The 24,936-nt window shown below is 41.1% G+C and overlaps 1 protein-coding gene across 2 annotated transcripts in view; it reads left to right on the forward strand.

Moving 5' to 3' along the window:
- dmxl2 (Dmx-like 2) overlaps window positions 1-24,936 on the forward strand; it is a 41,366-nt gene that overhangs the window by 15,694 nt on the left and 736 nt on the right. The window contains exons 17-53 of one of the 2 annotated variants that reach the window (XM_047362768.1): window positions 61-169; window positions 256-375; window positions 506-733; window positions 976-1,253; window positions 1,694-1,866; window positions 1,955-2,606; window positions 2,688-3,017; window positions 3,108-3,227; window positions 3,512-3,647; window positions 5,303-5,413; window positions 6,802-6,971; window positions 7,212-7,309; window positions 7,419-7,584; window positions 9,127-9,388; window positions 9,496-9,698; window positions 9,878-10,261; window positions 11,342-11,524; window positions 11,613-11,903; window positions 11,996-12,187; window positions 12,668-12,744; window positions 12,842-12,972; window positions 13,422-13,667; window positions 14,403-14,480; window positions 16,743-16,933; window positions 17,059-17,192; window positions 17,282-17,367; window positions 17,483-17,684; window positions 18,240-18,357; window positions 21,223-21,309; window positions 21,549-21,670; window positions 21,762-21,900; window positions 23,641-23,701; window positions 23,813-23,940; window positions 24,027-24,104; window positions 24,200-24,291; window positions 24,373-24,425; window positions 24,529-24,746. In XM_047362768.1, the coding sequence (XP_047218724.1) occupies window positions 61-169; window positions 256-375; window positions 506-733; window positions 976-1,253; window positions 1,694-1,866; window positions 1,955-2,606; window positions 2,688-3,017; window positions 3,108-3,227; window positions 3,512-3,647; window positions 5,303-5,413; window positions 6,802-6,971; window positions 7,212-7,309; window positions 7,419-7,584; window positions 9,127-9,388; window positions 9,496-9,698; window positions 9,878-10,261; window positions 11,342-11,524; window positions 11,613-11,903; window positions 11,996-12,187; window positions 12,668-12,744; window positions 12,842-12,972; window positions 13,422-13,667; window positions 14,403-14,480; window positions 16,743-16,933; window positions 17,059-17,192; window positions 17,282-17,367; window positions 17,483-17,684; window positions 18,240-18,357; window positions 21,223-21,309; window positions 21,549-21,670; window positions 21,762-21,900; window positions 23,641-23,701; window positions 23,813-23,940; window positions 24,027-24,104; window positions 24,200-24,291; window positions 24,373-24,425; window positions 24,529-24,746 (6,447 nt within the window). Of the gene's footprint in view, window positions 1-60; window positions 170-255; window positions 376-505; window positions 734-975; window positions 1,254-1,693; window positions 1,867-1,954; window positions 2,607-2,687; window positions 3,018-3,107; window positions 3,228-3,511; window positions 3,648-5,302; window positions 5,414-6,801; window positions 6,972-7,211; window positions 7,310-7,418; window positions 7,585-9,126; window positions 9,389-9,495; window positions 9,699-9,877; window positions 10,262-11,341; window positions 11,525-11,612; window positions 11,904-11,995; window positions 12,188-12,667; window positions 12,745-12,841; window positions 12,973-13,421; window positions 13,668-14,402; window positions 14,481-16,742; window positions 16,934-17,058; window positions 17,193-17,281; window positions 17,368-17,482; window positions 17,685-18,239; window positions 18,358-19,741; window positions 19,808-21,222; window positions 21,310-21,548; window positions 21,671-21,761; window positions 21,901-23,640; window positions 23,702-23,812; window positions 23,941-24,026; window positions 24,105-24,199; window positions 24,292-24,372; window positions 24,426-24,528; window positions 24,747-24,936 lie in introns of both variants that reach the window. The other variant, XM_047362767.1, reaches the window with a different exon arrangement.

Raw genomic sequence — 24,936 nt, forward strand, 5'->3', positions numbered from 1 at the left:
GGCATCGAAGTCCTAAAGCCTCATCAATCTGTTTGATGCTATGTCTGTTTGTGCATCCAGTGTGGCTCCAGCACCCAGCTGCTGCATGTCTTCCAAGAGGATTTCATTCTAGGTTACAAACCTCAGGAAGAATCAGAGGCATACACACCAGCCTTTTCAACTGGAGAAGGTAGTGGGCAGATGTAAATTTAGCTGTTTTCTTCTTTTCAGTTTTTTCAGTGATTGGGGACTTTTTTTATTTGTTGTTCTTTGCAGATTACCAACCTGCCCCATTTTCTGAGAAGTTCTTCTTGGTGGTAATAGAAAAGGATCTAAATGGGAACTCTGTCCTGCAGATGTGGCACCTGCACCTCCAGTCTGTGCAGGCCTGCGTCGGTAAGTTCAGGATGCACCCAGCTTTGCACCAAATCACAGAAATTACCATTCTTTCGGTATTACTGATATTAAAGCGTATGACACTGAATTTCCTTTCTTGAGTTATAAAATCAATTTTATTCTATTCCAGATCAGCCCAGCCAACAGTTTAGTTTCCAGAGCCAGCTCGTGGTTCCCAATCAAGTTGTGAATGCTGACTCTTCCCCAGAGACCTCTCCAATCAGACCCCTGCCACGATCAGCTTCTTCAGCCAACTTGCAATCAGCCAGCAAACTTATCCTCAGTTCCAAGCTGGTGTACAGCAAGCGACTAGACTTACCGCATGGGGTGGAAGTTACCAGGGCAACACCGTCCGCAGGTTGGCCAAATTAAGTTTTATCTATCTTATATGACAGGACCTTATTATTTTTCACCAGGTGGCACCAATTTTTCAACTATTTTCAATAAATCAGATTGGAACTTATACGTTAATAATGTTTCTCATGTTGTAGAGTGTTTCCAGACGTGGTTGATTTCGGGAATGTTAGAATTGTTTTAAAAACGTCGCTGGAACCAGATGGAACTTTTCATAGATTTTCCTCTCTCTGCTCTTTCTTCCAGGTCATCTGAGCTCCTCCTCCATCTACCCTGTCTGTCTGGCTCCTTACCTAATTGTTACTACCTGCTCTGATTCTCACGTGCGCTTCTGGCGTTGCGCCATGGAGGGTGATGACAGAGGTGACATGGAAAGCCGGGTGTACCGCTGGGAACCGTGGGTACTTATGAACGAGGAGAAGGACAACAACAGTGCAGTGTGTGTGTCGGGGAGGCCTGTGGCTGTTTCCTGCTCCTACATCGGCAGGCTAGCCGTAGCCTTTAAACAACCACGGCAAGGACTGGTAGGATATTAGGATTCTGGGTTTTATTAGCATCTCAAGTTTTTTTCATCAAAGCCTTTTGATATGGTAAATACTGTAAATACAGATTGTTTTGCTTTTTCTGCTTCACCGCTCATAAATGAAAACAGTGGTATATATTAACATTCGAATACACATTATGTAAAGAAGAGAATGGAGCTGAACTAGGTTAGAGGAAATCTATCATCATCTCACTCATTGCATTTAAACTCTGTGGTCATTAGCCCCTCGTAAAAGTGATGAATCTGACTAAGATTTTAGTTTTCACAGTTTCATGGAGAAAACATTGGATGATACAACTTTAAAAAGCTGTTACGATGAGCTCACATCTCATTGTATGACCTTCGTTTAAAGAATAAAGGTCTGCAGGACTTTACTTTCTCTCAAAAAAGATTCTAACAAGGGGTTGCTTTCATCCTCAGCTGCATAGTTCAGTCGAAGACTTCTCTATGCACGTTTCCATTTATGAGTGTGAATCTACCGGTGGCTCTGAGTGGGTTTTGGAGCAAACGGTCCACCTTGATGACTTTGTCAGACCCTCTTCAACACTGGATCCAAGAGTCAGTGTGGATTCCAACCTTTTTGTCTACAGCAGGTCAGAATGAATCCTCGTGTGTGTATGTTTTTTATATTTGATACTTTTTGTTATCTTAATGTTTTTTTTATTATTTATTCCCCTTTAGGTCTGATTTGTACATGAGCAGAAACCATAGCTCGCCCAATATTAAGCACTTCATCCACCTGGACTGGCTATCTAAGGAGGATGGATCCCACATTCTTACAATAGGGGTCGGCTCTAACATCCTTATGTATGGCCGCATATCTGGCATGGTCAATGAGCAGACTAGCAGCAAGGAGGGTGTGGCTGTAATCACCCTTCCTCTAGGGGGCAGTATCAAACAGGGGATTCGTTCACGCTGGATCCTGCTTCGCTCCATTGACCTCCTGTCGTCCGTTGACGGTACACCTTCGCTGCCAGTCTCCTTGTCTTGGGTGAGGGATGGCATCCTGGTGGTGGGTATGGACTGTGAAATGCATGTCTATGCCCAGTGGCATCAGGACAAGAAGCCTGGTGAGGGAGAGGAGGGCAACATGTCATCTGCAGACATTGCTGGTGGTCAGACTACAGTCACCTCCTCTGTCTTTGAAGGACGAGCCAGGTCCAAGAGTGTGTTTGAAGGTAGCACTGGGATGGATGAAGCCCTCCGTGCCCCTGCAGGACTACAAGAAGGTGGACTGTTTGAGGCAGCTCATTCTCTTTCGCCCACTCTACCCCAGTACCACCCAACTCAGCTGCTGGAACTCATGGACCTGGGCAAAGTTCGACGGGCCAAGGTGGGTCTGTTTCTGCTTGAAAAAAACTGTTCAGAAAAAGGCACTTTTTAAAGTCTAAATCCTGTGTCTGTGCTCGTTCAGGCCATACTGGCGCATCTGGTAAAGTGTATAGCTGGAGAAGTTGCTGTGGTCAGGGATGTGGAGGCAGGTGAAGGCGGATCTAGGAGGCATCTCTCCCGAACCATAAGCGTGACCGGAAGCACAGCAAAAGACACTATTGTCGCAGGCCGAGATGGAGGAAGGGATTACACAGAGATCAACTCCATTCCTCCGTTGCCCCTCTATGCCTTGATGTTGGCCGACCTGGACACCTCATTCAAGGGAGCTGAAGAAAGCGCTAAAAAGGCTAAAGTTGTTGATGGTGAATCAGCTCAAAAATCCACAGAAGACCAGTATGCTGATCTCTTCCAGGTGGGAAGAGCTGTCTTAAGTGTTATCTGGTTTATAAAGGTGCACCTTTGTCTATAGCTACTTTCATCTGTTTCCTGTCTGTTCAAACAGGTGCCAGCAGTTACTACAGATGACTTTGTAAACTTTGCTACTGATAAACCAGAGAAGAAATCTCGAGTTATCAACCTCTCGCAGTATGGACCCACTTATTTTGGACCAGAGCATGCTCAGGTATTGTACACTCCATTTCCAAGAGAGCCGGCACTTTATGTGCAAAAGGTTTAATCTATGGCTAAACGCAGAGCAAATCTAATCGTAATGAAGAGGACTAGACCCATTTAGACCTGTTAAGGATGATCCTACTTTATTTTGGTAATCTCATATTTTGATTTCTGTGGGGGTTGAAAACACGGAGAAACTAAACTTGTACATCAGTTTCCTCCTCTGCTAATAAAGCAAAAAAAATGGGTTTTTCAGTGCTCTGTTTGAGTTGTTTTCTTCCGGTTTGGTTCCAGGTATTGTCCAGTCACCTCATGCACTCCAGCCTCCCAGGACTGACCAGGCTGGAGCAGATGTTCTTGGTGGCCTTGGCAGATACGATTGCAACCACGAGTGCTGAAGTTACAAGCTCTTCTGATCAACAGTACACAGGTTACTATAGGCTTTGTGTCTACCTGTATCCGCTACTGTACGTTGTTCAGTATTTCCACAGTTACACCCATGTGAGCATTCTGAGAATGGTTTCTCCTGTGCTGCATTAATTTGCTAATAAAGGTCAAAGAGCTAGGTGAACATCACAGTAGATGGTAATTGTAATGCAAACTACTTAACAGGCACAGATATTCTTTTCCTGCATTGATGCTTCTTAAGGTGCTGTTTACAAATTCAGGGGATGAGTTTCTTCTATAGCTTTAAATGTGCCATCAGATATTAAACAAGATGTAAACATCCAGTAGATGTGGGAACCAGGAGGACAGTAACAGCTGAATACTGACAGTAGTGTTTCTTTTGGGAACACAGCTTTCATGGCATTCTGGTAGTTTACTATCTACAGCATCTTAAGCTCATCTCTGGTGTTTAAATCTTTATTATGTTTGCTGGTTCATACATATGGATAAACTAGAAATATGGTCCTCTTGGTATTTAAAATGGATGCACCAATCAGAGCTCTGTGGGCAGGATTTGATCTCCAGTTTTTGTGTAGAGCTGACCTGCCGATATCAATTTTAGCTAATTGCAACTTATCTTTCAGAACTATTTTCAAAAGAATTTAAAATCTGTTTTCTAGCCTTCCTCCCATGAACGGCCATTAATTATTTACATTACATGGGTAAGGTGGATAAAGAAAATGAATCAATAGATATATATTCTTTTCTTTTTGAAAATACAAAAATATTCCTCCTTGAGAAATGAAAAGTGACAGCTTCTTTCAGCAAAGCACTTTTTAATTTTTTTTATTAACCATTGACTTTGAACTTTGGTTTTCTTCTGCAAGAAATGTATACCTTTAAAAATGTTCTTGGACCACATAAATAAAACTTAATAGCATTCAGGTTGAAGGTGAATTAAAACCCAACAATACACTATGGTTTGCAAACATTTCTTTTTTTGTATAAAATCAAACCATCGTTTATTGTTATCTTGACTGATTCAGGCTCTTTTATGGTCACGAATTCTCCAACTCCCCTGTTTTTCTCTACTGATCCGCTGCAGAGTCATTTTTCTGCTGTAGAGTTTGAGGGCATAAATCACACATAATGTCCCATTTAGTATTATGTAGTTTGCATGTAACATCAAGGATGCCCATAAACCAACAAAATAATATTTCATCAATCTTTGGTGTGTTAGTTTGCTTCCATATCTGCCATTACTGTAGTTGTTAAGCTTGGTGAGAGATAATGCTCTTTAAAAGTCGTCTAAAGGTTATAAACATGTACGACAAACGTGCATTTTTCTTGATTGTGTGTTCCAGTATGTAGCTAATCTCCAGCCATCAAATCTTTAATATCAAAAACAGAAAAAAGCGCCTATGCTGTACTTTTTCATTATCGTTGTCTTTTCTTTTTTTTTTCAATTTTCCATCTTATTTATTTAGTCTTTTGAGGGCAAGACATAGGCAGGTTGTTCCAGGGCAGAGTAATCACAGAAGAAGGTTCAGGGTCAAGAGATATATCCTCTGACCGGATTGCATGAACTGAGATGATACAAGAGCTTCCTTTTTCGTTTTTCTTTTCTGTAGCAATTCTTATTTGGTGGTTTATTAACTTCTCTGTAATAAATATGGTCGGTACACTGTGTTTGTTTAGGTGGAGAGGCTCTTGATGAGTGTGGACTGAGGTACCTGCTCGCCATGCGTCTTCACACCTGCCTGCTCACTTCCTTGCCTCCACTTTATCGTATGCAGCTGCTTCACCAGGGTAAAAAACATGGGCAGCTGGATCAAATGGGATTCACTGTAATAATATTTCAAGTATCTGGAACACAAAAAAGTGTTTTACAATGTTATTCATGTGTATGTATTTGTGAATTGTGTCCGTGCGGGGTTAGTTAAGTTTTACTAATATTAACAAAATTTAGAAGTTCTACTAGTTAGAATCACATTCACACATCGTTACCTAATCAACAGATTGCCTTTGTGTTTCATGTCCCAAATCTGCTGCAGCTTGTACTTGGAAAAACCTATATGACCTACATGGAAAGTCTATAATGTCCATATTTATGAATGTTATGAGGAGAGTGGTCAGTGTGATGTCGTATGTGTGTGCCATTTATTATTGATAGGAATGAGCTTAACTGCTCTACAGTAAAATTTTATAGTTTACAGTAAGAAGCCTGTCCTAACAATTTAGCAGTACTTCACTCTGTCCTGTTTCAGCTTTTGTGCCTTCACCTACATTTCCACTTTCTCCCCTCAGAAATAAATCCGGGCTTTGATTATCATTAAATTCAGTTTAGTTCATTTGTTTACTCATGCATCCCAATTTTGTATATAAACAAAAAGTTAATTTATTTTAGTGTGTGGGTTCAAAAAGTGAAACCCATATTTTATGTAGATTCATTACACAGTGATTTAGTGTTTCAGTTATTTCATGGCTTACAGCTGATGAAAACCCAGAATTCAGTTTATCAGAAAATTCAAACACTTCATCAATCCGATAAGAAATAATTTTGATACAAAAATGCTGGCCAACTAAACAGTATGTCCATGTAGATTCAGTCAATACCTGGTTGAGGAGTGTTTTAACACAAGGAATAGGACAATGGTAACACATGTCCTAGATGTGTGTGGTGGCTCTTGAAACTCAGACTAACCACAATCCTCAAATTGATTCTCCCCCGAACCCTTGAATGGACTTTTATTTACCGTCCTCTCAAAGTTATGGCTACCCTTGTCTTCTTCCTTCCACTCAACTTTCCAGTAGCATGCTTGTATATAGCAACATGTGAACAGCCAGCTTCTTTAGCAATGATTTTTATGGGTTTACTCTCCTTGTGGAGGGTATCCATGACCTTCTGCTGTGAGGTTCTGTCCCATAATTTTGTCATCCATACCTTTTGTTTCTGTACTAATAAAGTCTGTGTAATAAATAATATAACATGAGTTTCCCATACAGTAATACATTTCTAAAATAAATTGACCTCTTAATGATATTTTTAACATCAGTTCACAACAAATTTCATTTCAAGGCACTTTACAAGATCAGGTCAGGTTCACCTTCCGGTTTTATTAAATCTAATTTTGTCCAAATTCAATTCAAGCCAGCTGTGATTTTCTGCTCACTCCCTTGATCTATCTCCATGCCAGGCCTTTCCACATGCCACTTTGCATGGGCCTTCCACTCAGAGGCAGAGGAGGAGCTGCTGAACATGATTCCTGCCATGCAGAGAGGCGACCCACAGTGGTCTGAGCTGAGAGCTGTCGGAGTGGGATGGTGGATACGTAACATCAACACTCTGCGGAAGATGGTGGAGAAGGTACCAAAAAAGTCTGATACATCCTGCACATTTAGAATTAAAGTATATTTTAAAATGTAATTATTATTGGAAAAATAATATAATATGTAATTCATTCTTTGCATTGTTTATATATATTAAAGGTTTAGTTTTAGGGCCGTGGTGCCAACAGTAGCAATTAAGTAGAAAATGAATCAATTTAAAGTTGCAGTGTAATTAGTGAAGCAAGTAACTGAACTGGGTTGTGTTGTGTAACATCAGCTGGGTAAAGCTGCGTTCCAGAGGAACAACGACCCTTTAGATGCTGCTCTATTCTACTTGGCCATGAAGAAAAAAGCTGTTCTGTGGGGTCTCTTCAGGTAGGGCCATGTCACTAGATACACTGTTGGTCTGTGTTGTGCTTCGGTTTGTTTCGGTGTACTTTTAAACCCCACTGAGATGTGGAAGAGTCTAATTTTCATCTCTTAGGTCTCAGCATGATGAGAAGATGACTCGGTTCTTCAAAAGCAACTTCACTGAGGACCGCTGGCGAAAGGCAGCTCTCAAAAACGCTTTCTCCCTGTTGGGAAAGCAGCGCTTTGAACAGTCTGCTGCTTTTTTCCTATTAGCTGGCTCCCTTAAAGATGCTATAGAGGTATGACAAACACACACAAACACTTCCTGATCTACACACATGATACCTAGACACAGTTTATTACTTTTGAGTCTTCACCAGGTCTCTGTTTTCATCTCCCTCACAGTGGCAGAAAAATGAAAGAAAGTCTGTACAACAATGAAACCTCTAAATGAAGGATAATAGATATATGTTGCTGAGAAAAGCCTAGCAGCCTTTGAGAACTAATTTACTCTGATAAAGTGCAGAACAATCTTGTAGTCTTGGGTTTCCAGCCAAACAGTCAAAACATACTTATTAGAAAATAAACAAAAACCAACTTTGTGCTTTATGTGTTTCTATCTCTGGGTGAGATGAGAAAATTATCAAAGTTACCTAAACAAAGTATCAAACAAATGTGAGTACACCCCCCAAGTGAAATGTTCAAAATTTGCCCAAAGTATAAATATTTTGTGCGGCCACCATTATTTCCCAGCGCTGCCTCAACTCTCTCGGCCATGGAGTTCACTAGATCCTCACAGGTTACCTCTGGAATCCTCTCCCACTCCTCCATGGCGACATCAGGGAGCTGGTGGGTGTTAGACACCTTGTGATCCTCCACTTCCTGTTTGAGGATGCCCCACAGATGCTCAATAGGGTTTAGGTCTGGAGACATGCTTGATTCAGTTTCTTTAGCAAGGCAGTGGTCGTCTAGGAGGTGTGCTTGGGGTCGTTATCATGTTGTCCCTGCAGCACAGGTTTTCCGAAGGGAGGAGATCATGCTGTACATACATGTTTGCATTCATGGTTCCCTTTAAAGAACCGTAACTTTCCACTGCCGACAGCACTGATGCAACAGCAACAAAATAACAGGCTTCCTTTAAAAGTGTGGGAAAGTGTGGAGTTTATTTTTAGCATTTTCCAACTTTTCATAAGTATAGGAAAAATAAAGTTTGAGTTTGGACAAAGTTTTGAGTTTCCAGACTTTCTTACCCATTATGTAAAAACAAAAAATCTGCATTCCAGCAAGAGTTTTTTGAATTGATTTTTTGAGATATTGACTAGTATTTCTGCTGCTAATCACTGCTTGACTTTTTGTCCATTTTAATCATTGTAGTTTTTGACTCACAAACATATTTTCACATTTAAACATCAAAAAAGGGCAAATTTCACTATATTAATCATTTCTCCTTTAGGTATCACTTATCATGAACAGTGATCAGAGGATCTCATCTAGAATAGATTTTCTAAATATTAGATGTTTTAACCAATCCAAGTTGTCCAGGTGACAAAAAAACTCAAATAACCCTTCACCACATTGCCAAATCAGAAAGAAGCTTCATCATTGTGTGGTTTTATGATTTGCATTACATATTGAAATGACAGATTTGTAAGAACCCCAGAATTAAGCTCTTTATGGCTTTCATACGTACATATCAGTTTAATTACCCGTTACACTATTATAGATTCGATTACTTTGTATCATCTGCTTAACTGCTTACAAATGTATGTCATGCTGTCTTGTAACATCACCCAGCATATAAAGTCCAGCTGTGTTATACCGTGCTCTTTCATGACATGTAGGTGTTGATGGAAAAGATGGAGGATCTCCAGTTAGCCATGATAGTAGCGAGGCTATATGAGGCTGACTTTGAGAATTCGTCCACCTGCCAAGGCCTCCTTTACGAGAAGGTTCTGGGCTGTAACCGGGACGGGAGCGGTTATCACTGTTCCAGACTGCACCCGGACCCTTTCCTTCGCAGCATAGCCTACTGGATCATGAAAGATTACACCCGAGCCCTGGATACACTCTTAGAGAGAAACCCCAAGGAAGATGAGAATCCGGGTACGCAGAAAATCTGAGGACAAACTGAGACTTATTTGCTTTGATCATTATTTCTGTTGTATGTTTCTCTTATATTTCATCTCCCTGTCTTCCCTCTCGTGCTTTAGATGTCATGGTGAAATCTTGCAACCCTGTGGTATTCAGTTTCTATAACTACTTAAGGACACATCCTTTGATCATCCGTCGGCACTTTGCAAATCCAGAGGGCACAGCAACAACTGTGGGCCTCACTGCTGAAAAAAGCAGCGCAGATGAGATCAACCTTATAGAGCGCAAACTGTTCTTCACTACTGCCAATGCACACTTCAAGGTGAGCTGAGGGCTTAAATGGTTACTGTCTAGGATATGGTTCTTATATTTAACTATTGCAACCAGCTATTTTTAGTCCTATAGCTTCCTTTGTTTGTTTGTTTTTTTGTTGTACATATTTTCCCAAAGACAACATGTGAGTGTTAACACATGTTTTTCATATTTGTTTTTTTTCTATAGGTGGGTTGCCCAGTTTTGGCTCTAGAAGTGCTCTCCAAGATCCCCAAAGTAAGCAGGAAATCTGGCTCCTCACCTCTTAGCAAAGCTTCATCGAAGGCAAATGTAAATGCGAGCCAAACATTAGAAAATGGCACCCAGGGAGTTGTGGACTGGGGCTCCACTGCAGTACCGGCTCATGCCTGGGGAGTAAATGATAGTGTTGGTGGGCTGGACTGGAGCCAGCCTGATGTCAAGGTGGAAGAAGACGCACTGCAGCTCGACTGGGGGGATGACAAGGAAGATGATGAAGATGAAGAGGAAGACGGTTTAACCATGAAGAAACCAGAGATTGAGAACAAAGATTCAAAGAATGATCGTCCCAAACTGCAAAGAGAAGACTCACAGGTATCATCTATCCTTTCATCCAGACACATTTAACTTGAGCACAACTACCGTAGTGATCAGGTTAAACAACTGGAAGAATGTGTAAAGGACTGTAAGACCTTAAGCATTTTTACAGAATAACCCTTCGCTGTGGTCTTTTGAATGAAAGAAAGCACCTTAATGAAAAGAAAAAAATAATTTATGGTTTAGACTTTAACAGAACTTTGCTCTGGGGTCCCGAGGATCCTCTGGAAGTGGCCTTTAAAAGTTTTATGTTAAATTCCTCTTCAGTAGCCTGTTTTCCAAGAACCACCATATTGAACTCCATTACAGCAGGACTTGGATATTTTTTAGATTGTTGTTACGACAAAAACATTGACAAATTGATTGAAGAATATTATAGAACTGAATTCTATTTTTAATGGTGGACATTTTACAAGCTTGAAGTTGGGAAAATTAACAGACTCCCTTGGAAGTTGGAATTCCGACTGAAATGGTTGGCGGTTCTCACCAATCCAGACTTAAAAATCCAAGATGGCCACCTTGTATATTAAACCTATTGATAGCCAGAGTAAAAATCGTTTCTTTGCACTTCTGAGAGTTGGTAAACATGTTGCACCATGTTTTGATTTTCAAAATGTAGAGAAATGCATCAATATAAATGCTAAATAGCATTTAGCCTAGTTTATAAATATATCAGTTAACACATCCCTCTGTTTTTCAAATTTGGAGCTGGAACATAGTTAAGTTGGGTTTAATGTTATTTTCAGATCCAGGTTCTGATTTCAGAGATACACAGTGCTGGTGGCCTATTATGCTGGAACACAGCATAATAGGCCACCAGCACGTTTTCCTGGTTACCAGCAATCCTCTATATCACAGGTGATTTGTTCTTTTCTAGCATGCAAACAGTTAATAACAAGATTTCTTCTGTATAACACAAAACGCAGCCCAAGTGCCACCAGTGGAGCTTCTATACCAGCCTGAAAACCCTGGCTCCAGAAGATTATTACTATTTGAAGAAGAAATATTTCGCATCTTATAGGATCACTTTTTCAAGTTTTCAAAAACGTACCCTTTTAACTCCTTTTTTGTTTTTAGGGTGAGTCAGAAGTGGATGTTATTGCAGAGCAGCTGAAGTTTCGTGCCTGTCTGAAGATCCTGATGACTGAGCTGCGAACGTTGGCCACAGGTTTCGAGGTAGATGGAGGGAAGCTCCGCTTTCAGCTCTACAGCTGGTTGGAGAAGGAGATTGCAGCCATGCATAAGATCTGTAACTATAAGGTAAACTCCAAAGAAATTTGATATAGATGGAGAGATCAGAAGCTTTCTGATATATGACTATTAACTGTACATGTTGGTAAAAACACAGGTAGAGGGGAAGGAGGAAAGATCAGAGGTAGAGAGAAATCGTACGGCATCTGTGGACATTTCAGATGAGGCACTAGAGAATATGGAGGCCGGAGCTTATGAACGACACCAGATGGAGCGACGTCGTCTTCAAGCCAAGCAGCAGCATTCTGAGAGGCGCAAGGCGTGGCTGAGGAAGAACCAGGCCCTGCTGAGGGTGTTTCTGTCCTACTGCAGCCTTCATGGAGCCAAGGGAGGAGGGGTCACCTCTGTTCGTATGGAGCTTCTCTTCCTCCTGCAAGAGAGCCAGCAGGTACGCATACGCTTTCACACGTACCTCCTTCATTTCCTGTTGTGATGTTTGGCACAACTAGGAACAGATATTTTTCTGTATTTACTCTGCAGGAGACCACGGTGAAGCAACTGCAGTCTCCTCTGCCTCTGCCTACAACTCTGCCTCTGCTGTCAGCGTGCATCGCCCCCACCAAGACGGTCATAGCCAATCCTGTCCTCCACCTCTGCAACCACATACACGACATCCTCTACACCATCACGATGTTGGAGGCCCCACCACATCCAGACATCATTTCCGATCGGGTCAGGACCCAAACAAGAATCTTACCTTTATACTGTCTAAGGTGGAATGTCTGGATCTTTTGTTTTATGACCTGTGGGGAGAGAACAAATGAGGCCACTCAGAGCACTTCTTGTTAAAATCTTTGAACTTCACAGAAACTCTCTGTGCTTTAACTGGGATGTTTTTTTGTGGCTCTAATCATGTAGGTGGAATTTATTACTTATAGCATAAAAAGGGAAGTGGAGCAGTGGCTTTTTCTCTTCGTCTCTATTTACATTTTATTTGCAGATAGGAAAACGTTTTGGGCCATCAGTACCAAATGTCACTGATGCCTAAAACCCAGTACATGTTGCAAGCTTCTTGCCAATTCTTGTGTAAACGCAGCCCAGCGTTCTGCCACAAATTAACTTTTTGAGAAAAATGCTATAAGGATCCTCATGTATGCAGCTTTTCCTAGTATGTCTTGTAAAATAATAGTATAAGTGTTCTTCCATCCTTAGGTAAATGCTCTTCACACGCTGGCAGCATCTCTGTCTGCTTGTGTCTACCAAGCCCTATGTGACAGTCACAGTTACAGGTAACCAGAGCACAACAGGCCCAGCAGCACTTTATTTAACCTCCTGCATGGTGAAAAAAAAAATGCTTTTCCCTTCTATTGTTTATGGTTTTCTCAGCAGTCAAACAGAAGCCAACCAGTTTACAGGGATGGTGTACCAGGGGCTGTTGCTAAGTGAAAGGAAGCGGCTTCGTACGGAAAGCATTGAAGAACATGTTACTCCGAACTCTGCTCCTGCACAGTGGCCAGGTAACCACTCTTTCCTTACCATTGGCATCTTATAGGTTATTTTCTAAATGAAACAAAAGAGAAGACAATGCCTTGACTGTTTATCAGACTGTATTTATCAGTACTTTTACTCAGTTTAATTATGACTGAAGTTGATAATTTTCCAGAATCCTCACAGGGTGAGTTGGATAGGGAAGTAGCATATATGAAAGCATCAAAGGGATTACTTAGAGGGAATATTAACAGCAGAGGGATGGGCCAGAGCAAAGCAGACAGTCTGTGTTTATGCAGAGAGGCAGATGGTGTTCTATAATAGGAGTTCCATGGCCTCCAGAAAAGAAATAGAAAGAAGCAGACTAATCACACCGTTATGCAAATGTTTCATAAATGAGCTCTTAGTTCTGCTGAGAATGTGTTTTTGTGACTGTGGAAGAAATGTTCAAAAAAAGCACCGTGTCCCTTTGCTGCAGGTGTGTCGTCCCTGATCTCGCTGTTGACGTCTGCGAGGGAGGAGGACCAGCCGAGGCTCAGCGTTCTCCTGTGTGAGGCAGTTGTGGCTGTTTATCTTTCGCTGCTCATCCACGGCCTGGGCACTCACAACAGCAACGAGCTCTTCCGCCTGGCAGCGCATCCCCTCAATAACCGCATGTGGGCCGCTGTCTTTGGAGGAGGAGCAAAAGTCATTATTAAGCCTAAGAGGCCCGAGCTCCCTCCAGGTATAAAGACCATTTAACATTTACGCACATAGTCTTCACATTGTCTTCATTGTCTGTTTTCATCTTCCCCTGTTAAGTTCCTCTTCCTTTACCCATCTATGGATATTCACATCCCAACTCACCTCTGATCACATGTTGCGTCTGAGGCAGCAGTTCCATCCTTCGGAGCTTGTCACCGTAATTTCTGTTCACCTAGTGTGTCGTGTCTTGTGTGAGTGTGCCCTCTGCCCTCTGTCCCAGTGCCAGCTGATTTTAAGGCAGCCATGCCAGAGGACTCTCAAGAGACAGGAAGACCTGAGCAGAGCAACCTCACCCCAAACCCCACTCCCATCCCCACTGAACCCCAGCACCCAAAACGACCCCCTCCTCCTGTTTCAAGGGGAGAGGGGCTGGCCCCTGTGGCCCCTGCGGCCCCTGCAACTAAGGCCAGCTGTGAGTAACTAGGCTGGTGGATTGCAGTGCTGGTTTGCAGGATTGCAGTGCATGGTTACTGTACAGGTTTGCAACGTTGCAGATGCTTGACTGACTCTCCTGCCTCTCTTTCTCTCATAAAGCTCCTGCTGAATGCCCTTCAAGAACATTAGAGCTCATTAGTGCTATGAAGACATTTGTGCTCATTGTTATGATTAGCAGCAACCATGTGAGGGTGTGTGTGGTTTTGTGCGTGTGTGTACACAGCATTGCATGGTCATGTTGTAATGTCTTTTATGCTCATTTTGTTGTGTCACTAAACAGCTCCCCTTAGCAAGGAGTGCTCATTGGTCGAGGCTGAGCATCCCTCTCAGACTAAATCTGAATCTGAGACTAAACCAGGTACACCCTAAGAGGGTTAAAGACCCATTTAAGTATATCTTAAATAGTGTGTTGCAAAAATAGAATGTAAACCATTTTTATAGCTGTATTTTGTTGTGAATGTGCAGTGCTTTGACACGTTACAACTACACACTTTGTTGTATTTTGAGATTTGATGTGGTATGCCAACACAAAGTAGTACAAAATTGTGAAGTGTATGGAAAATAGTTTTTAACATTTTTTAACAAAAGACGAAAAAAGTGTAGTGCACATGTGTATTCAGCCCCCTTTATTCTGATACCTCACTCTGCTGCTCTGATACTAATTAGGTGACTTCTGTAGTCAGCTAATTAGTAACTTAATCTCAGGATAAATCCAGCTGTTCTGTGAAACCCTCAGAGGTTTGTTAGAGAGCATTATGAACTAACAACATCATGAAGACAGCAGACAGGTCAGGGAGAAGGTTGTGGAAAAGGTGAAAGCATGGCTATGTTATAAAACAATGTTCTAAGCTTTCAACATCTTATAGATCACTGTTCAATGCTTCATCTGAAATGGGAGTATGTCACAGCTGCAAATCTACTGAGACATAGCTATCCACCTGAACTAACAGGCGGTTAAAGCAAAGCCGAAATCAGAGAAGCAACCAATAGGACCATTGTAACTCTGGAGGAGCTGCTGAGATCTGCAGATTAGATATTAGAATCTGTAGATTGACAGCCCTCCACATATTTGACCTTTGTGGAAGCGACAACAAGAAGGCCGTTGTTAAAAGAAACATCATCTTGAATAGACCATCCTCACACTGAAACCTGGTGGTGTGAAAATCGTTCTGTGGAGATGTTTTTCTTCAGCAGGGACAGGGAAGCTGCTCAGAGTTGATGGGAAGATGGATGGAGCTAAAAGCAGGTCAATCCTGGTGGAAAACAATGGCTGTAGAAAACTTGAGACTGGGACAGCGACATATACAGCCAGAGCTGCAGTGGAATGGTTTAAAGATCATAATATACCCATGTGTTAAAAGAGGCCCTGTCAAAGTCCAGACATACCCGTAAAGACTTAAAGCTAGAACCGCAGCAAAGGACGGATCTAAAGTGGAGACTTGGGGAGCTGAATACAAATGTACGCAAAAGTACATATTTTTATTTACATAAGATTTTGAAAAATATGTATCATTTTTCTTCTGCTGCACAATTATGCACTGTTTTATGTCGATTAACTAAATAGGATACATTGAAGTTTGACTCTGTAACATGACGAAATCTGAAACAATTTAGGAGATTTGAATAGTTTTGCAAGGCACGACAAGAATTAAATTATAGATTAAAAGCATGGCTTTTATGTCTTATTCTAAGTGTTTTGTTTTTGCAAAAATCAAATCACTGTCCGAATTCTGGTTTAAGTACAGAATTTATTACCGTCCATTCATAAGCATGAGTCAAGAATATTGCACCTAGTTGTATTTGTTAGGAGATAAGTTAGGAGCTGGCTTAGATACCACATCACTGTCATGTCTGATGGTGCTTTCAGCAAGGCTTTCAATGAGCTTGTTTAGAGCACAGATAATCTTAAATGTCAGACAGTGGGAATGGATCCCTGACTGCCCTTTTGAGGATTGCTGCAATCTCACCTCTATGCCACAGACGCACAGCCATGCAGAAATGACATTCAGTTTTTAGCCCCTTGTTGATATTCTTCACACTTATATATCCGTCTTGCTCAAGTGCTGTGAATTCAAGACAGTCCTTTGTTTATGATTGCTCAGCAAAATTGTCATCTGTGTTTGATGTCTTTTGTGTATTTAGTACTTGATGGTAATGATTTGTTTGTCATTTTTTCCAGTTATGTAATAGATTGTGTGGTATCTGTGTGTCTAACTGCACTGTCTACTCTGGTTTGTGTGTTGTCTTGTTATGTCTGGTGTGTTGCCAGAGATAACCACCCAGGATGATGGTGCAGGTTTGTGCATATCCATCTGTGTCTTGCCCTGTGTCTCCATCCTAAATGTTTGTCTGTTTGTATTCATACTGCCCAAATGGCTTAGCATTTGGGTGGTAAAGGCACAAAACAAATCCAGGTGTTTCTGAAATTATTAAGATCGTTGTTTGCCGTTTTGATTCCAAGTCTTTGTGGGTTAGGTCCCTAATAAAGTGTGGATGCAGTGTTCCTTCTCCTGATCTGCTTTTACCTGCTTCCTCATTCTTCATGCAGTCTCCTGCCAGTTTGCCTTTTCTACGGTGAATTGTAAATATTTAAGCTCCTTGTTCCTCTCCTGCCTGCCAGCGGCCCCCACTCAGCCCCCTGCGGAGGATGTGGACCGATACAGGCGCAGATTCAACATGAGGATGCTGGTTCCAGGACGCCCTGTAAAAGAGACGCCTGCCACCCCGCCACCTGTGCCTGCAGAGAGACCCACCTACAGAGAAAAGTTCATCCCGCCAGAGTTGAGCATGTGGGACTACTTTGTAGCTAAAGTAAGACATTAAACTGATGAGCGGTTCATGTGACGCACAGCCTCTGCGTTATATAAAACGTGTTAACCCCTCTGTCAGCTCAGGTTATCATATTTGCCTCACCTTTGTTACTCCCTTCTCCATAGCCGTTCCTGCCGCTCTCAGACAGCAATGCTTTGTATGACTCAGACGAAAGCGGCGCTGAAGATGATGAGGATGACGATGATGCCTTCCTGTCTGACACACAGATAACAGAGCATTCCGATTCCAACTCCTACAGGTAGGCTCCCTCCTCCTAAATAGGTATCACCCTCTTCCTAAGCCAGTGTCTCAGGTTGAACTCTTACTGTTTGTTTTTGGGACTCACAGCTGGGCTTTGATCCGTTTGGTCATGGTCAAACTGGCTCATCACAATGTCAAGAACTTTATCCCTCTCACCGGCCTTGACTTCACAGGTACTCTTTATTGGTCTAAGCAGCTACTTAAATCTAATTTGCATCCAAACGTCCAACATACCGGCACACCGATAAGTGTATTTAAACACACACCTTCTCTTTGTTATGATCACAGATCTACCAGTCACGTCCCCTCTTAGCAACGCTGTGTTGAAGACTTTGGAGAACTGGGAACAACTTTTACTGGAGCGGATGAACAAGTTTGATGGTCCACCTCCCAATTACATCAACACTTACCCCACTGACCTGAGCGCAGGAGCTGGCCCTGCCATACTGCGACACAAGGCCATGCTGGAGCCAGACAACACACCCTTCAAGTTAGTATTGAATCGTACAGTGTGGGCTAATTTAAACAGTTTTCACCGTTTTGGTCAAATATTCTACACCTCACACTGACTACACCATCCCCCTAGTGAAACATGGTGGTGGCAGTATCATGGTGTGAGGATGCTTGTTATCAGCGGAGACAGAGAAGCTGGATATTTAGATTTGTAAACAAAACAAAAAATTCCTTTAACTACACAATTATTTACCTTTTTGTGTTTATCTGTCACATAAAATCCCAATAAAACACATTGAAGTTTGTGGTTGTAGTGAGACAAAATGTGAAAAAACAAATTTAGCAGTATAAATACTTTTTACAAACACCATATTAATAAATTGTATTGTACGGGAAAGGGAGTGTTATTCCATTAATAATACATAAGAGTTATTGTACCAATCCTGAATTAATTTCCCATCATGTTATTCTTTCTATGACGGTAATGTTCACACAGTTACCAGAGCAGGGCAAATATATTACAAATATCAGTCAGAATCTAGTTTTAATACAATATAATCGGATCACTTTTGTTTTTTATGGTTTTTCCCAGGACAAAGAACCATCAGTCCTTCCCAGTTCGACGTCTTTGGCATTTCCTTGTCAAACAGGAAGTTCTACAGGAAACTTTGATCCGTTACATCTTTACCAAGAAAAGGAAGCAGAGTGAGGTCAGTAGACTAAATTCAAAAAGAGACTTTGGCTTCAAATTTCCCCGATTTACTGCTCAACAACAACAACAACACATCTACTCACTAAAATGGTCTTTATTTGATCAGATTACTTATATGTCATATTTTTCCTACATTCTCCAACATGGTCATTTTCCTGATTTAAAGGGATCGTTTGGATTTTAGTGATGTTCTCTTGAGAGGCTCCGAAGTGTCTTACCTGCAGTAAATAACTCTCTTATCGTCCTCACTTTAATTAAATAAACATTAGTGTTCCAGCTAACTGCAGATCAGAGCAGGACTAAAGCAAAAGCAGACTTCAGAACAAATCTCCAATTTAAACAATGTCATGATGGTATGTGCAAAAAATATTTTAGAAGCCTTTAAACTGGTTTTACTTTTGCATTAAAAAGTTAGAGACACAGCGAGGGTCCAAGTTTTCTACTGCAGGTCATATATTAACATAAGTACACACTTTTAAAAATTTGAACTATTCCTTTATTTAGTAAGCACCATCTGTATTTTGGTGACATTATGTTTTTCATCGTATTCTAGCTGATCTTTTTTTTAGATTAACAGACCAAGAATTAAAATATTCACACTTTGGTCTTAAAGAAAAATCAAAGTAGGCTCATTATGTTTATAATGTTATGTAATGTAAATGAGGCAGTTCTGGTTTTCTTCCTATTTTAGTCCAATGATTTATTTTCAGCCATTCTGTGTCTCCTATGATTTTACTACATGTTGGTACAGTTTTCTTCTGGTATGAACAGAGAACAGTCAAAAGTATTCCTGCTTTGATGTTTTTTAAGACCTTTAGTGTGATTATTTGGCCCATTTAGGAGTTACAAACAGACTGCACGACCTGACCCATCCATCGCTCCGCTGTCAGACTTAGAGAGTTGCCCACTGAGCCTTTTATCTCTGTTAGTGTCATTATCTTTGCTTTGACGTCTCCTCTTTAATCAAGCACAAGATAGATCACTGCCTTCTGTGATGTCTGGAATTGTTTGGAAAGGATTTTTTGCAATCACTTCCATGCAGAAACAAAACAAAAAAAAAAACAGCTTTTATAGCTATGAGACACGTTCCAGAGGTTCCATGTGCTTTGTCTCGTGTTATTGCAACTGGTTTAGCTGGTGAGGTTTTAGGCGACAGCTACAAATTTATTTGGAACATTCAGATTTAGTGTTTATCTATTCAAATGAACAGGATAAATAAAAGAGTCAGCTTCAGTTATTCACGTTTTTAAACAAGTATACAGCAAGATTCTGTGGGTCCTCTTCATTTTCACTTCATGATTTATTTTTCTGTTTGTGCATGTGTTTTGTGTTGTGCCATGTTGGTTTGTTCTATGTCTATATTGCCTCTGTGTGTTGTGTAGTCTTTAGAAAACCATGTGGACCGTATAAACCCAAACTGCATAGCTGGAGCTAGCAGTACCTATAAGGTAGTATCATTTACTGTACCAGCCCAGACCCTTTTTCTCTCTGAGAATCACTGCTAAGCCAAGCTTGAAGGAGGAAATGTATGAGGAACAAAAAAAAAAAGGTTTTCTGCTGCACCAGTTGGATAAAGGTTTGGTTTTTAGATAATGGTATCACCAAACTGGGTGAAGTACTGGTTTTCTCCTCTCAAGGTTGGCCTGACAGTGACTGCTCTGGCTTATTTTCTTTCATAAAATCTCCTCCTGGCTCTGAGGCTTTAGGTCTAACATTTGATCCTTTCCTCTCGCTGGGACATCTGTTCACATTACCTCACTTCCAACACCTAAAAATAACACGTCTTCCTTTGTTTCTCACTCCTTTTTCCTACCTGACTGGACTGATTCTGCTGGACTCAAAAGCAAGCAAGCAATGACACATTTAGTGGATCTGCTAACTTGCATGCTCACTCTCAGTGCTGCGGGAGACTTTACTAACTGTGCCGGGTGTTTTTACAGCAGCAACCCAAATCTGCAGTCAAAACCTTCAATATTTACAGTAAATCCTTGTGTCTACACATGCACTGGTGCGTCTCAGTGAATTAAAATATCAAAAAGTTCATTTTTTTTAGTAATTCATTTCAAAAAGCAAAACACCTTTATTGATTGATTGCACAGAGTGCTATATTTTTATTTCTAATAGTTTTAATCCAAAAATGTTGGCCTATTGAATCAAATGTGTAAATGCGCTGTACATTATATGCATTGTATTCTTGGTCGGGGCTCCTTTTGCATGAATTGCTGCATCAATGCAGCGTTGCATGGCGGCAATCAGCCTGTGGGCCTGCTGAGTTTTAAGAAGGTCCGTATAGTTCTAACTTCGTCTCTTATCTCGTCTGCATTGTCGGGTCCGGTGTCTCTCATCTTCCTCTTGTCAGATCTCCGTTGTCAGATCGCGTAAGCCATAACATTTCTGTATAAAAATCCATTTTTATTGGTTTCATGAGTTGTTAAAATTTTCTGAGAAAATTTATTTTTATTCCACTTAACACAGAATCCTCAAAATGATCAGAAATAAATGGGTGAAATATATATATCTCTGTATAATGAATCCATATAGTGTTTCACTTCCTTATTGAATTACTGAAAAAAATAAGCCTTCCATAAATATTCGGATTTAGTGAGACGCACCTGTAATATTCTTATGATTGCCTGTCTCCATTTTTTGGATGGAGTTTTATCATCATTTCATGGAGTGGGAATCATTTCTGAAGCAACCCAAAAATCGAAGGGCCAAAACCAAGATTTGGAAATTACAGTACTTTCCTGCTTCACTCGTTTTAAAGGGAAATCGAGTTATTCTTTTTAAAGAACAAACCTTTCTGACTTTAACTCGCTAGCTTCAGATCCCTCCTCAGGTTTGTTTTTTATTTTCCCTTCAGGTGGAGGCAGATCTGGGCTACCCTGGAGGAAAGGCTAAAATTATTCACAAGGAGTCTGACATAATTATGGCATTTGCTATTAATTGGGTGAGTAGAATCTGTGCACATAATGAGAAACATTTTATGTTGCCCACGACCTTGAATTGTTTTTCCAGAAAATATGAATACTACTTGGCAGTATGCATAAAGTGAATTATGAATTATTCTTTCAGGAAATTTCCTTTAATTTAACAAATTTATGTCAGTTTCAATAAAGTTAGAAGCAATTCTTTACAAGTTACTCTCTGAATTATTGTCTCACCCTCCCTCCTCCCTGCTTTTCGCAGGCCAATTCCAATGAGATCGTGCTGGCATCCACCCATGACGTCCAGGAGGTGGATGTGTCCACTCTAGTGGCTGTCCAGCCCTACACCTGGATAGGAGAGGACTTTGATAAGGAATCCCGAAGGTCAGAGTCACTCTAAATAAAAGACAAACTTTTGTCCCCAGCACGAAAGAAACTAAATCGGCATGGTGGTTCTGTTTGTTTTGTTTTGCAGCTCTGATGACATAGACCATCGTTCCTCTCACACAAACATCGCCCAGGCGAGCTCGGTGTCCTTTGCACCACCACCAATGCCTGTCTCTGCTTCCATGCCGTGGCTCGGTAGTGGTCAGACCAGCATGGGAGCCAGCGTGGTATGAGCTACTTTATTATAAAAACGGGAATTTATGCACTTGCACAATAACAGCAGGCGGTATTGAGTTTGCAGTTTTCAATCACAAACAGTAGGGGGAAACCAGGTTCTTTACCGCCGTCTTTGTGGAATGGTTCTGCAGTCTTTTATTTCTTCTGCTTAAGGTCTCTGCTCATCTGCAGACAAAGTTTGTGTTTTTAAATCTTCTCAGCTGTGGGCCAAACAAAGCTGTGCCGACTAAACACCTGGCCTGCTGCTGAGTCTATGAACGCTGATGCAGAGGAGAGGGCAGGTTTGCATGGCAGAGACGGTTTGCTTATAAGCACAGATAGCTCTCACAGCCGTCTGCCCAAGGTACAGATTTGCGTCACAGTAACTTTCAGCTGGAGACCTCGGTGTCCCAGCCATGCTGATAAATGTTGGGTGTGGTACAGCGAAGAAGACAGGACAGGCAGCTTGCAGCAATCGCCTGCAAGGGGGTCCCCAGCGTTTGCTTTATTTTCTTTCTTTATCTGCTGAAATTCAGTTCAAAATCTGTATTTTTCCAGAATTGTGTGATTGTTGTTTTAAAGCATGGTTAATTAACTTACTAAAACAAATAGTAATCAAGCAGTAATAATCAAGAACTATGAGTTGAATATTTTACTCGTCCAAGAACAATTTTATATAAAATCGATTAGTCAAAGTTTTGAGAAAATGTGTGTGTTTCAGTGCTGGTACAACGTTTAGCTGAATGTAAAGCTGATGCAAACTGAGCTGAACAGAAAGAAGAGTCAAAGGAAAGGGAAGCTTTTACTGCACTGTTGGGGAGTTAATGAAATTTTACATCTGTGTAGTTTTCCTTTCACTTTGTTTCTCTGTTTTGTACAAAGTTCCTACACTGGCAAGAATAAGGTTAGGTGGTTTAAGGCTTCACAACAAAACACACAGGACCAAAAATGCACATATTTGCAACAGAAACCTTTTCATCAAGCATGGAGCTCTTTAGTGTTTGGTTGGTCCCTTAATGTGGAAACTGAAACCTCAGTGGCAGCAGCCACCAAGTCTTTCTTCAGGTCTTTAAACTATGCTTCCATTTGTATCTCCTGGGACATTTAGAACCTTTGCTATCTTTTTGTATTCCTGTGCTTGTTTTTGCAAGGCAATGATCTTTTCTCTGAACATCTTGGACAATTCTCTTGACATATTTCTAACATGCAGTGAAACGTTGCTGTCAACAGTCCAGGTAGTCGAGGTGTTCTGCCTCAGACACGCCTGATCCACAAAATGAAACCCACTGGTGGGATCGGGTGTGTCTGAGACCACACCTGATTCACAAATCTGATCTCCTATGAACAATTAAATCAGGGTGTTCAATCATTTTAAGACTAAAGTATGCATTGAAAAGTGGGATTTATGGTTGAATTTGTTGAAAATTCTTGTAATATTTATTTTTGTTTAACCATTTTAATTGTTCTTGTCTAATTTAATCATTGCAGACTCCTGACCAAATCTGAATTTAGATTGTATATATGAACCTAATTTCCAGAGGAAGGTGAATAAATTCAGATGCAACTGTAATTGTACAGTTTTAAAGTCTGATGTGTTAAAATAGCCGATGTTAATAAACTGGAACTCTTCTAAAACTAGATAAACTTCACTAAAGCTCAAAATCACTTTGTGTATTTCCTGACTTCACCAATCTGAAGTGTTGAATGCTTTAGAAGACTTAAGCAATATTAACTAATGCTCTTTTTTTCAGATTATGAAAAGAAACCTAAATAACGTAAAGAGAATGACATCACACCCTATATATCAGTATTGTAAGTGACTCCACTTAACTGGTTTCCCCAATGTTAGTTTGTTATATTGCTTCTTCTATCTCCACTTCCATTAATTCCTGACATATTTGCGTTCATCTCTGCGTGCCTCAGACATGACGGGGGCTCAGGATGGCAGCGTGAGAATGTTTGAATGGAACAGGCCACAGCAGCTCATTTGCTTCAGACAAGCGGGCAACGCTCGTATCACTCGGCTCTATTTCAACTCCCAAGGCAATAAGGTACACACACATAGAGAGAGAGAAAGAGAGGACATCGGCTGTTTTGTCTGCTTGCTTGTCCTGATTATTCTACATTCTCGTTGCAGTGCGGAGTTGCTGATGGAGAGGGTTTCCTCAGTCTCTGGCAGGTCAACCAGACATCCTCCAATCCCAAACCCTACCTGGTGAGGTCAACTCTCCCCCCTCATATCATATTGTTAGAAACGAAGCTGCCGTTTCTAAGTAATTCCTGAAATATTTATTCTGAATTTGTTGTCAGAGTTGGCAATGTCACTCAAAGACCTGCGGAGATTTTGCCTTCATCACATCCTCCAGCCTGATCGCCACCGCTGGACAGTCCAATGATAACAGGTCAGCATCTGCACCCAGAAAATACATTAGAAAGTTTTTTTTTTTTTAAAGTCCAGTTAATTATTGTGTTAATATTTGCAGAAATGTTTGCTTGTGGGACACTCTGATTTCACCTGGCAATACTATTGTCCACGGTAAGAAACCTGATGTGTAAAAAAAGAAGCCAGTGGCATTATTCCACAATAACAAGCTGCTTTGTGACACATTTTCATATTTCTTCCCTCTCGCCCCTTTCAGCGTTCCCCTGCCATGAAAACGGGGCCACTGTGCTCGAGTATGCTCAGAAACAGCAGCTGCTCATCACTGGAGGCCGGAAAGGTTTCGTGTGTGTGTTTGACATCCGCCAGAGACAGCTGCTGCACACTTTCCAGGCTCATGACTCAGCCATCAAGGCCCTCGCCCTGGATCCCTTTGAGGACTTCTTCGTTACCGGCTCTGCAGAGGGCAACATAAAGGTAATGGGTTTTTAAATGCAGAAGCAAATGCTCACATGTGTCACATTTGCTTCTGCAGTCGTGCTTTAATTATGCATTAAAATGTATATGATGTGGAGGGTACACAGAAAGCAGTAAACATGGAAAACGTTTTTTAATGATACGTAGCAGCATTAGTATTTGGAAAAGAAATATTAGACCTGTTTTTTTT

The sequence above is a fragment of the Girardinichthys multiradiatus genome, chromosome 4 (genome assembly GCF_021462225.1).
Source record: "Girardinichthys multiradiatus isolate DD_20200921_A chromosome 4, DD_fGirMul_XY1, whole genome shotgun sequence".
NCBI lineage: Eukaryota > Metazoa > Chordata > Actinopteri > Cyprinodontiformes > Goodeidae > Girardinichthys > Girardinichthys multiradiatus.